At 34.3% G+C, this 13,336-nt stretch overlaps 1 protein-coding gene across 17 annotated transcripts in view; it reads left to right on the top strand.

The window, feature by feature from the left end:
• The window catches only part of NBEA (neurobeachin), a 450,877-nt gene that overhangs the window by 83,672 nt on the left and 353,869 nt on the right, over positions 1-13,336 (top strand). For all 17 annotated transcript variants that reach the window (XM_085579109.1, XM_085579166.1, XM_085579149.1 and 14 more), the window contains exons 3-6: positions 1,507-1,607; positions 1,858-1,953; positions 4,287-4,408; positions 10,899-11,025. In XM_085579109.1, the coding sequence (XP_085435235.1) occupies positions 1,507-1,607; positions 1,858-1,953; positions 4,287-4,408; positions 10,899-11,025 (446 nt within the window). The remainder of the gene's footprint in view (positions 1-1,506; positions 1,608-1,857; positions 1,954-4,286; positions 4,409-10,898; positions 11,026-13,336) is intronic.

Here is a 13,336-nt window from a genome sequence, read left to right as displayed (position 1 = left end):
AGGAGGGTGGAGGGAAATCTATACTCTGAGATTAGGACTATATTCAGAAATTATGGTGAAAATGTCTGCTAAATTGAAACTGCTTTTCTTTTGCCTTTCCTGATATGTAATTTCACTCACTAAACAATTTACTATGTCCCCTGTAAAATTAAATGACATTTCATTTTTCACATATGACTTTTGCTTGTTAAGGATTATAAGGTAGTTTAATTGTGGAAAAAGCTAAATAAATATTAATGCTTTTGCTCAAAATCGTATATATATGAATTTGCAATGAGAAAATTTGTTTTAAAACAAAATATGAATGTGAAATATCTTTGGAAAGAATTGCTTCTCCTAAAAACTACTGTCAGCATCTGTAAGAGTCATATTTTTATTAATGAACAAGGATAACAGGCAATCCTACAGTAAAATGTAAACTTATCTGTGGAAACTTATGTCTTCTACAAGTTTCAGCAAGGAGGCAGGAGGAGGTGGAGGAATTCTGCGATTATGGAACAGATGGAGAAAATGTACTTATGCTGATTCTGTTGTGTTGTAGCTCTTTTGTTTTGAAAACTCTGGACTTCACTGCTTGGTCTTTGAATTACATTCTTATGTCTCATCTGTGAATATAAGCAAATTGATTTACCTCCCACTAAAGGAAGTTCTAATTCTTATTAGTCCATTTCATTCCAGAAAAAACGTGGAGTATAAGAAAAGGTTCAGCATCCCACAAGCTAACAAATTCTTAAAATGAAATTCTGGGGTTTTAAATAAGTAATTTTATACCTAATAGTCTCTGAAAGGGAGACTCTGTTTAATGTTCTTGTAAAAGCTTATGGGTTTTGAGATATTGTAATGAAAGCTGTATTCCATAATCCTGTTAGCAATTTTGATCCCTTCTTATTGTGCTCTTTAATTATTTTCTTGCTATGATTTCTGTTTGTTTGTTTGATTTCCTTTATTTTGTTGTTGTTGTTTTGCTATTGTTTGGTTTGATTGCTGAATTTTTGTTTGATTTTGTGGGGTTTTTGTTAGTTTGGGTTTTTAGCAGAGGCCAGTGGCAGGTTTGTTGTTTTACTTTTATTTTCCCCTGGTCTTTCATTACAGTAAAGATCAGAAGCATTATTGCTGCAGCAAAAATTGGGGAATGATATAAATTATAGTATAAAATGCTGGGTTTAGGTTAATGTAAAGCATCTTTTTGGTCAAAATTTTTGGAAAAAATGTTAACTTCAGAGGAAAGAAGGAACTCTTATCCCAAAAATATACAGCAGAAATCTTATGTGATGCATGTTGTGAAATGGGAAGAATTAATGCTCCATAATTGTAATACTTTTTGCAAAGTGTGATGCGAAATTTAACATGAAATCCTTTGTAAAATATTCAGTATACATAAGTTGGATTTTTAGAATATGTGGATACACTTACTTTTAAAGGTATTTTTTCAGCTTTTTTTTTTTTTTTTGTATTTATCAAAGCAATGAAATTCAGAGTTCAGAATAACTTTATTTTCCTTTGAAGATCTCCTAGTTGATATGTTGGGGGTTCTTGCCAGCTACAGCATCACTGTCAAGGAGTTGAAGCTTTTGTTCAGCATGCTTCGAGGGGAAAATGGAATCTGGGTAAGCTGTGATCAGATAAAGCATTAAGTATCATTCCATTAGAGCCTGAAGTTAACATAAACTGTCTCCTGGGACATATAAACTTGAATTTGTTTTCTCAAGTTGACTGAACATATGTTCAAGAAGTATTTTTGCTAATTATTTTAAAGTTAATTTGCTCTGTTGTTTGAAAACTGTCCACTTTCCATTGTAGCTTGCAGAGTACAAAAATGGTTGTATTGACTTTTGTGCAATTTCCTTTCTTTCACAGCCAAGACATGCAGTTAAATTATTATCAGTCCTTAATCAGATGCCACAGAGACATGGGCCTGATACCTTTTTCAACTTCCCAGGCTGTAGTGCTGCAGTAAGTTCTCAACCAAAATTCTATAATTTCAGGAATAAATAAATAGCTAACTCCTCATTTGCATTTCCCTTCATTTGGTTTCAGAAATTCTTGAAAAGGAAATGAGAAGGGAAATACATGTTTGAGTAGTGTAGACATTGCCTTCCATAGATTTACGATGTATTCTGTGTTGTTGAGAAGTTGCACTTGTGAGGATGGAATATCAAGCAGCAGATTTTGGTCTGAGGAAGTTACTGTGAAAGAGAAACCTGAAAATTCCAAAGAAGAGTGCTATTTTATTAAAATAAAGTAATCCATATTATATAAAGGAGAGAGCTGAGAAAAATCAATAAATGAACTTGTCCGTGTCATCACAGTTTACAAGTGCCTGTTTAGTCATAAATTTTATTATAAAGGTTTCATCTTCTCTGAATTCCATCAACTGTTTCCTTTCCATCAGGGCAGTAGATATAACTTACAATGGTGAAATTATATTCCTTTCCAAACCTTCCCAAGTAGATATTCTCTCTTCCATTTTCTGCATGTACTTTCAAAAAAAAACCACCAAAAAACCTTACAAATAAATTAAAGTATTGTGTAGAGATTTATAGATTATTGAGAGAGTAAATAGAAATGGTTAATATGGGTAATAGATAAATCTGAGGTACAGTTCCATTCTGGTATAGAATGGTAGGTATATGCTCAGGTAGAACGTGGAATCTTCTAGCAGAAAATAATCCTGAGATTCCTGTTTTCTCATGCCAGTGCATGAAGGCTGCTCTACCTGCACTTCATCCATCAATGGCACTGATAATTTTCTTTAAGCACAAACTGCTACATCCATTCCTCATGAACAAACTTATCAGAGTAGCAGATTGCATCTGGGAAGTAAACTGGCTGATAATCACTGTTTTACACCTGGGTTATTTTTTGCTAGATTAGGTCTTTGATCTTGTTTGATATCCAGCCGTATAAACAGATGTGTCAGCAAAATGCATAAGGTGGATTGTGTAAAGAATTAATTACTAAGTTTTGAAAGGGAAAGTTTCATTATCTCCTGCTAAATTAAAACCACAGTTAACATATCTTACAAATACATGCACCAGCAACACAGGTGTTGCAGAATATGAATGTCTACAGTGACACATACTGCTTTGACATTTCTGGGCTTCAGAGGCACCTGATGAAATTTCTTTCTTAAATTTAATTTTTTATCAGAGGTTCAAAAAACATTTTAGAGAAGAATTTCAAATATTCCTTCTTGTCCATAGATGTGCATCAATAACAGGAGTTTTTGATTGAAATGCAGAGTCTCTTTTGATTCCAGGAATCTTGTTTCACATACTACTCGTGATGAACTGCACACCTGTAAATCAAGAAATATAAGTTTCAAATTGACACTTCTTTATTAGTGCATTTTGTATTGCACTATGAAGTTCTGGAGAGGATTCATCCTCTGAAGTGGACCATGGGCAGAAATTTATAAAATGACCCAAAAACCAAAGGGATTCTTTAGAAGAAAGAGACTGGACAGGACCTAGTTCGCTAGCACTGAGTTTGTTTTCTGGTGTGATGCACGAAATTGACATCAGACAGAGAAACAGCATAACTTTCAATCAGCATTATAGATTTCACGTTGGCTCTCTTTAAAGTTAAGTGCGCGCTCCTTGTATATCCAGGACTTCGGTGGCAGTATGAGGAGCCAAGAGACTAGAGATATGCTGCTGAGAGGTGCTTCATTTTCCCAGCTGTAGGGCTCTTCCCAGTACTGTATTACATCTCTACCAGTCTGTGCAGGTGCATGTTAGTCACTCCAGTTGGAGGACACTTGGTGATAGTACTACTCTGGGGTGTTGTTCCCATTCATCATCAAGCAGCTCTTCTGCTTCAGGCAGGAAACTGCCTCTCAGGAGGCAGGAGCCATATCCCAGAGGTGTTCCTTGAAATATTTGGTTTTAGTTTTAACAATGAATCTCTATTTTATGATGTGTTGGTTAATTTGATTTTATATTTAAGATTTTAATGAGATTAATAATTGTTAGAAGCTGAATTTTTAGTTTAGTTTCTGAAGAAGTAATTTTTCTTTTTGTTCTCTTAATATTGCCCATTCACAAATTTAATTTTATGTCCTCTATTGAAAGAATTTATTTAGTTAAAACTTAAATTGTTTTAAAATAGATAGAAAAGTAATGCATTAATTCAAATGCACGATTTTCCCCATATTTCATATTTGAAAGTTAAAGCAGATCTACAGATCTATCTATACTGACAGAGGATTTTAGAAAGGTATTACTTTTAACAGTATTTCTCAAAAAACTAATAATTTGTTTCTTTTTTTTCTTCCCTCGTTCCAGGCAATTGCATTGCCTCCTATTGCTAAGTGGCCTTATCAAAATGGGTTTACTCTTAATACCTGGTTTCGTATGGATCCACTAAACAATATCAATGTAGATAAGGATAAACCCTATCTCTATTGGTAAGTGCCTGATAATGCTGCAGTTATGGTTTGTTCTGGCTTCCTAACCAACAGTTAATCTTTCTCATTATTTTTAGTCCCTGACATGCTTTATCCCCACCCCTGCCAAATATCTGAAAATTTTAATGGCTGCTCATTGTATATAACTCTTAGAAAACCATTTGTCCTTTTTGCTTTGCAATTCAGAAATCCATGGATTCAAGACATGTGCCTTGTAGATAAATCATAAAATCTAGTGTTGTGGTTTCTTTAGGAATTCTAAAGTATATTATTTCTTAGAGCTTTAAATGGAGAATGTTGTCATATTTTCTGTTTGATGGTAAGGATTCTCAGCTGAGGTAAGTACTACAAAATAAATCTGTTAAACTCAGAGTGCACAGTTTGCATGTTAGCTAAATGTAATAGAAATTAGATCTATGGATATAAAAATGGTTAACTGATGACCGGTTCCCCAGAAATGTGAAAATGTAATGTCAATGTAACGTGTATAAAAGAAATTGAATATACCAATCTCAGAAGGAAATCACAGAGTGTGTCAAGTTGGAAGGGGCCCATCACAATCATTGAGTCCACCTCAGCTCTGCACAGGACCATCCTCATCACACCACGTGCCTGAGAGCATTGTCCAAACACTTCTTGTATTTGGCCAGGCTTGATGCTGTGACCGCTTCCCTGGGGAGCCTGTTCCACTGCCCAACAACCCCCTGGGTGATAAACCTTTAACTAATATCCAATCTAAACCTTCCCCAACACAATTTCAGGCCAGTCCCTTGGGTCCTGACACTGGTCACCAGAGAATTTAGATCAGTGCCTGCCCCTCCTCTTCCTCTCACAAGGAAGTTGTAACTGCAATGAGCCCTCCTCCAGGCTGAACAGACCAAGTGACCTCACTCACTTCTCATACAGGTTCCCCTCCAGGCACTTCACCATTCTTATGGCCCTCCTTCAGCCACTCTCCTATAGTTTAATGTCTTTTTAATATTTTGGTGCCTAAAACTGTTCCCAGCACTCAAGGTGAGGCCACCCCAGCTCAGAGCAGAGTGGGACAATCCCCTCCCTTGCCCAGCTGGTGATGCTGTGCCTGGTGCACTTCAAGGCACTCCTGGACCTCCTGGCTGCCAGGGCACTGCTGACTTGACTTGCAGCTAACCAGGACCCCAGGGCCCTTTGCATGGCACTGCTTTCCAGCATCTCATTCCCGAGTCTGTTTGTCCATTCAGGGTTTCCTCATCCCAGGTGCAGAATCCAGCACTTGCCCTTCTTGGACTTCTTGGTTGGTGAGTGCCGAGTCCTATTTGTCAGTCTCTCCCTGCAGGGCCTCCTTGTCTTCAAATCAGTTAACAGCTCCTCCTGGTTTTCTACCATCTGCAAGTTTGCTTTTATCCCTTAGAGTCCTGTGTCCAAGTCATTTGTGAAAATGTTGAAAAACACAGGACCCAAGATGTAGCCCTCCAGACTTTGCCATGACAGAAGCAATGCAAATTATTGTTATTTTTATATAATAGGTTAAGCCAAGGTCTAATTAATAATTCAAAATAGGAAAAATATCCATCTAAACTCTACATAGGTTTCAGACTTTGCCACATGAAAGCTTATGTCACACACAGCCACCACCAAGAGAAAGATACCAACGCAAATATCTGTTTTCTTTCAACGTCCTTTTTGGTCATGTAATATCTTTTCCAGTTTAACTAGGTGAAAAATGTGTCATATAAATAACTCAAGTCTTTAGGTGAGTGCAGTGCCTTTGTGGTGTGAGACAGCAGTTCCGTCAGTTCAACCATGATGTGAAAACTGATTCTTAAAAATGGAGAAGGGAAGCAAAGAAATGCTTTCACATTTGCCAGGTGTGAGGGAACTTTGCCACTGTTCTGTTATTAGGGACATGCTAAACCCTGCTTTAAGAACTGTATGCCAGCTTGTTTTTTTTTCTAAAAAAAGTAGTTTTAAATATCTCTGAGTATGGTGTTGGGCAGCTGCTGGCAGTCTATTAACACTTGTATATTGGAACAGTATTGTAGCTATCTTACCAATTATAAACTGAGTGTGACAATCTTGGAAGAAAATTAGAAGTGTGACACTTGCAAGAACAATGAGTAACAACAAGGCAAAGCAGTTAAATTCAACGGGTAAGGTTCAGAATTCTGTGGCAGAAATTTCAGTATAAGCCACGTAACATCATATATCTAGCAGTGGATAATGGGTACCATGCTTATGGAATGAATAGCTATATGTAGAAAGCAGGAATTACAGCAGGATGTTAAGAATTGTTGTAGGTTACCAACTGACCATAAAATCCATTTTCATTGTTCTAGCTGAAAAAGCTAATGTAATCTTTTTAAGGATAATCTGAACAAACAGAGATGATAATAAAGTTGGTGTGATCCCTTCCTGAAATCCTGGCAAAAGCATTACTGGAATGTCATTTACAATTAAGACTTTCTACTTCTTTTAAGTGACCATAGGAAAAACTGGTACTATTCGGAAAACACTTGGGAGTGAACTGTCCCTCGGAAAACACATTTTATAATGAATGGTTTTTTTTAAATCTGAGATCCAGTGGGTAGACTGCAAAATCAGAAAATTCAGACTTTTAGATTCACAGTACTATGGTTATTATCAAAATTATAAGACATAAGAAGGTAATAATAATAGTAATAATAATAATAATAATCCTTATCATACTTTAAAAGATTGTTGGAAATGTTTCTTTAAAGATAAGGTATAGATTCTTTGTCATAAAGACCTCGCAAATTTAGATATTTAGGGCTAACCTTAAGCACATTCAAGTGGGAATTCTCTATCCCTTAAATTACTTTACTTGTTCCTGCTAAAAAAAAGGGATGGGTGACATAATTAAGGCCTGGAATTACATATGACCAATCCAGATACTTAGAGCTATTTCTTGAGTTTTTGTTTTTTTGTTTGTTTGTTTATATGTGTTTTTTATTTTCATTCTTTTTTAAGAGGTATTTTCTTTCAGATTTTGTATCAGGTTCTTTAAAAGAATTCGAAGGTGAACTGAGGCTGGTATGTTAGTGCTTTTTGGCCATAAAAAGTCCGAATGCTTCTACAAGCATTAAACGGAGCAATGGCTAAAATTTCTGAAACTGTGTTCTACATTTTAGTTTTACAGATGTAGAGACAGGGGAATCAAGCTGTCTAGTATTTTCAGACCTTCTCTAGTAACAGAGATAATGCAGAACAGTTGCAAAAGCCTATAGTGAAATTCTAAAGTTAGTAGAAAGCAAATTTCACATGCACCTTTCAGGCAAGAATGAATTGATATCATCTCAATATCGGTACTATGATCATGTTAAATTGCTCATAAAATCCTAAGCTAAAGAAACTGGAGTCCTAAACAGTTCCACTGGTAGAAGGAAGAATACCCTCTTGCTGTGGAAGTGTAATAACATTCAATAGCTGCTTTGAGAAACTGGCTGAAATGAAACATCTTTGGATGTGGCAAGTTCTGCACATGTAGGTAATTGGTAAGAGAGCTTTGAGCTTTGGAGTATCCTATAGAGCAGTCCTAGCTTACATTACCTTTGGCAAGAAAGAATATGTTAAGATTTAAATTATATAGTATAATGTTGAAGTAAAAAAACACATTTGAGTACTCAGTTCCTTAACTACTCTTGTATTAGAAATCTAATTAACTTGGAGGAAAAAAAGTAAAATCTTGGCTAAGTTTCATGTTTATAAAATCATTCATTCTATTTCAAGGGAAAAAGCCTTGCTAAGAAATGAGCAGTTTTTCATTATTTCATTGCTTTCTCATATTCGTGTGGTGAACACCAGGAAGTTACACACTTAAGGACAACTCAGTGTTTAAAATATCAGAACCAGTTGGATTTGACCACAGTGGAGATAAAATCAGCCCAGTAACCAATATAGATAGGAAAAGGAGAACATTTGAAAGATTTAGACATTTCTTCAAGAGATATTCTTTATTTCAAAATGCTTTCTAGCTCTTGTTCGAAGTATTAGGATGCATTTCATACAGTGGTAATAATGTTTTATCATGTAAAAACATGATGTTTACAATGGTTGGATGTTGGTAATTTAAAAGAAAATATTATATTTGACATCTCTAATCAAATAATACAACACTGTCAGGATGTGGTGAATTTCTGTATTGTTTTATTATCCTTCAGAATGGGATTCTGCTAAAGGAAACCATTTTAGACCATTTTAGAGATGACTTACATTGCTGAGAAACAGATTTAGCATTGTGAGAGTTGCAGTTACCTGCTGAAAAGTTATTTGAATGGCATAAGGCCCTAAGGAGATAAATCAAAGTCTCAAACTATCTCACAACACATTCAGTAGCTCTTACTGTGAAAGCTGCATTTTAAGTTTTTAACCTTCATTTTATTGCACTAAATTCAGTGCTGTGGTTGTGCGGGTTTTGTATATGGGTAATGCAGATTTATGTGTGTATGAGTGATATTCTTCCATGAGGCTGTTCACTGCTCCTTTTGTTGATGGGTAGAGCTGCCTGTAGGGTTATTGTGGAAGCCGATTATTGGCATGATCCAGGTTAAAAATAGTCTTCAAAAGATGCAAAGGAATGGCAGTTTTATAAAGTGTTTTCAATTTTGAGGTCAGTGATAATGGACAGCATATAATATTTCTCTTCATTCTTGGGTTGTATCTTACGTTTATTTAGAGAGGACATTGTACGTTTATTAAAGAAGTGCTTTTTAATTTTTTTTTCTGCAAAGAGTTCTCTGGAAGCCCTTATTAAAGACAGTGGCAGGGAATAATGCTTCTTTTCAGCACAGCAGCTTGGGGGAAGAGAAAGCTGTGTACAATGTAGAGAAGCAGATGAATGAATGAGGAAGACAGTCTGAATTTGGAAAAAAAATTATATACTACATATACTTTAAGATTGGAAGTAGCAACTTCTGTGCAAGGATTCATTAGGGTGCAGAAAAATAATCTACTACACCTGTTCTGTTTACTCTGTTTTTAAAATTAAATAAAAATATCCTAATTCAATACAACAAAAGTGGCTTTCCAGAATCTGAGAATTCGAATGTCTTTTTTTTACCTCCTTTACAAATGCCCTCATGGGACATGAATGTCTCAGCCCTGATCACCTCAGGGTATAATCACAACACCTATCTTGTAAAGAGTTTATTTTTTTTTAACTGTCATGGTTTATCAACTATTTTTTTGACAATGACCAAAGAGAAAAATTGGATTTCTCCTTAAATAATGCTGTAGGTTTCTGAAGATGGAATAAATTCCACAAATATGAAAATTTTTCCATGTTAAAATCAATATTGTATATTTGTAGTAGGGTAGACTAAGAATAGACTATTTTAGCAGCTATTAAGGAAGATGAAATTTGAACTTGGTGTTTGCATGTACCTTTCATTTCTTAATATTTCTAAGAAAAAAATAGTAAAAGTGTTTGAAGAAAATGATGCAACAAAGAAACCATTTAAAGTGTTCTTTCACTAACATAAAATTATTTTATAAGTCAGCTACATTAAGAGAATAAGAAGGTATTAATTAGTGGGCTACAGGACTTTGTAGAAGTACTCAAAATTAGTAGTTTTTTTTCTTTATATTTTCAAGGCTTCATTTCAGAATTCATAGATTAAATTCACCATCTAGACCTTGTATTTCAGCCACTGGTTATTTATTAAAGTCTAGAAGTGTTATACAGCGTTCTCCATATTATTGATAGCAAACTGCTCTTCATTGTACTTGGCTTTTCAGGAGTGATTAAGCAGCATAGCTGTAGATATGGACTTGCCTTTTTTAGATTGTTCAGTGAATGGCATTAATGAACATTCACCAGTTACAAAGTTGCAAAGTACTTTTTAAGAAGTCCAGAATTGCTTTTTTAAATGCTTTTGATTTCAAATATGAAATGTACGAGCTTTCACATTATCTATCTTTATGATATTTGTCACAAGAAAGCTTGGAAATCCTTGTTAAGCTTGCTTTCTTAAAATTGCAGTCCTTTATCCATTTGACAAATGAAAATAAATCTACAACTCGTATGATTAAAACTTCATATATCATTAGCATAACTTATTCATGTCTTGAAAAATAATTCTTGTGCATAATTATCTTGAATCCAAATTTATATGTCATATCAGCTGCATTGTTCTCTGAACCCCTCAAAACTGCAAGGCATCTCACAAGAGTTGTGTAATGGATATTTCTTCACAACTATAAACAGATGTGTATTTTAAATGATTAATTAAGAAGCTGAGGATGAAATGTGATAGACATTATATCTACTATCTTGTATTCTAGGAAAAAAATGTACTGTTTTTTAAATTGTAGCCTGGATTCAGTTGAGTCCTGAAGGTGAGTAGTTCCCCAAAAATGGTGGAAGAAAATTAGATTCACCATTCTGGGTACAAATTTATTTTCTTCTTCATGACAGTTTAAAGTAGTATTTATGCCTTTTAATTATAAAATAATATTCCTTTTCTCAATTTAATTAACAATTCTTTCTTTTCAGTTTCCGCACTAGCAAAGGTGTTGGGTATTCTGCTCATTTTGTTGGCAACTGCTTAATAGTTACATCATTGAAGTCAAAAGGCAAAGGTTTCCAGCACTGTGTGAAGTACGACTTTCAGCCACGCAAGGTAAGCAAAATGGTGCTTATGGTAAAGAGCAGTGCTGAAGATGTGCAGACAATGTGCCTCTGGGAGGAGGGCTAAAATCCCTTTAGTGCTATAGTGTTAATCATAGTTCCTCATTTATAAATAACTGCTCTAGTGTTCATGCAGAGTTGCAGTTCAGAATCAATTCAAGAGAAATGTAATAATCTAGTGTATCACTTTATAAATCAGCTTGGTTTTCAAAACTACTGCTTAATTTGCTTCAGATAGAGAAGAATTGTATTTGTAAAATGGTTACATTTAATTACTTAAATATCTTCATTCTGTTTCCGAAAATTCTGTACTTGGTAACTGTTGCCAAGGTCTTGAAAAATTTTGCTGGCAATTCTAGAGTTTCATTGTCTGATGCTGTATGATATAATGCTCTGAACTTTCTTCCATTTCAGTGCTGTTTTAAGGTTTCTCATTTTTCATAGTAAATCTTGATTACATCTCTAGATCATTTTAGTGTTTATTTCTACTCTATGCCTAGTAGTCCTAGGGGAATGATGATTTTGTGGCCTTCAGTGTTGCAGTTAGTTGACTGAAGCATTGACTTTTCTCTATAGCAAGCATTATGTATTTGTCACTGCTATCAGTCTTGTGTATATTTTGCTATGAAGCCCATTTTTTTATGGGCTTAGAATTTGTATATTGAATTTTTTTTTTTTTTTGAGAAACCAATCTCTTAGGGAGATTGTTCACACATCAGCTTAATGTCCCACTGTTTCTCTTGGTATGTATTTGTGGTTCAAAATCACCAATTCTAATTTTGTCATGTAGCTTTGAGGTCACTTGTGGTTTTCTTAAAACAAAGTAATGTATTTTTTCAGCATATCACTCAGGGTTGTATAAAGCCTTATAAACACATATCTGCTGAGTCTAGTGGACTGAATCAATTCTGTTTTTCACATTTTTCCAATTTTATAGCCAGAAATGTATTTTGATGACAGTTCAATTTTCATTTAAAGTATCATCTGAATCTAGTAACAAATATAATTAACTTTTGTATTATGTTATTGTTCATCACCTCTTGGAATCTAGCTGATCTTTACTTGTTGATGAGGAAGTAGTCTTTCATGTTTTACCAAGATACGCTTTTGGTAATTTTTAATTGGAATGACTAGTTTTCTTTGTGCCAACTCTGGAAAATTTTAGCTTTTGCTATTGATACTCAAAATAGCTAATTCTGAAATATGGGTACCTGAGTATCTCATTATATGAATACTAGTTTCAAATAAAAATCTGCTGAAGTACGTAAAAATATAACTCCGATGTTTTACCTATTCCAAAATTCATGCTTCATACACTTTGGATCATATGTTAGCTTTAGAAAGTATTCAAAATAAATATTCTAGAATATATTTTTGAGTTGTTTAATATATATTTTTCCATCATTAATTTGTTTTCACATGCATGCATTAAAGTACATAATGAATATTGGAGGGAAAAAAACCTGTCAGATAAAATTCCTGGCCCTAACAAAATTTATCTTGTTTAACATGCAAATTTATTTTCTTCATGTTCTTTAAATATGACATTGATTTCACTGTACAAGATTTGGATGTGTATATATATATTCAAAAAATGTGTACTCATTTATAAAGCAGCTAACTGTCCTAATGTTAACAAGAAGTGTGATTTTTTTTTTTTTTTTGCCATCAGATATACCATGTTCCCTAGACATTTGCTTACAGTCACAGGCATTTCAGCAATAGAATTTGTCAGAATCATTGTCCTTTAATAAACTTCTGAATAATGTAGTATGAAGATTTAAAAAATTTTTTGGTGCATCACAATGAACTAATAAATTCAAGTCATCTGATCAAAAGCTTTATGTAGGCAGATCAGAGTTGCTCTGTTCACATGAAGATTTCCTGCTATGTCATATGACACCATCCACAGTTTAATATGTAATATTAATTTATAACTTTAGGTCTCAACTAATGTATTTTATAATACTGTAAAAGCAAACATTTATAAAAATGTATGGAGAAATTTGGTTTTCATATACCCAAATGGAAAATGTGGGTGTGGTATAATAGCCTGACCCTTAATAGAGCTAAACTAGCTTTGGCAATGTTATGTTTAATATGTCTATACTGCTTTTTTGGAACTCAAAATTTATATTTTTGTGTAAGTAACCCCCAGTGGTTTTGCTCCCTTGAGTTTCAGCTTCAGCATTAATTCTTGTAAAACTTGAACAGGAAAGCAGTGTAGTCAAGAGCAAACAGCTTTTGTGTTTCTAATCCTGAACACCTTTATTAACTGTAGCAGAGACAGAAGTTCCACATCC

Source organism: Lonchura striata, chromosome 1 (genome assembly GCF_050655825.1).
Source record: "Lonchura striata isolate lonStrDom1 chromosome 1, ASM5065582v1, whole genome shotgun sequence".
In the NCBI taxonomy this organism is placed as follows: Eukaryota; Metazoa; Chordata; class Aves; order Passeriformes; family Estrildidae; genus Lonchura; species Lonchura striata.
The sequence above is the reverse complement of the archived record's forward strand: the minus strand, read 5'-3'. Positions and strand labels throughout refer to the sequence as shown.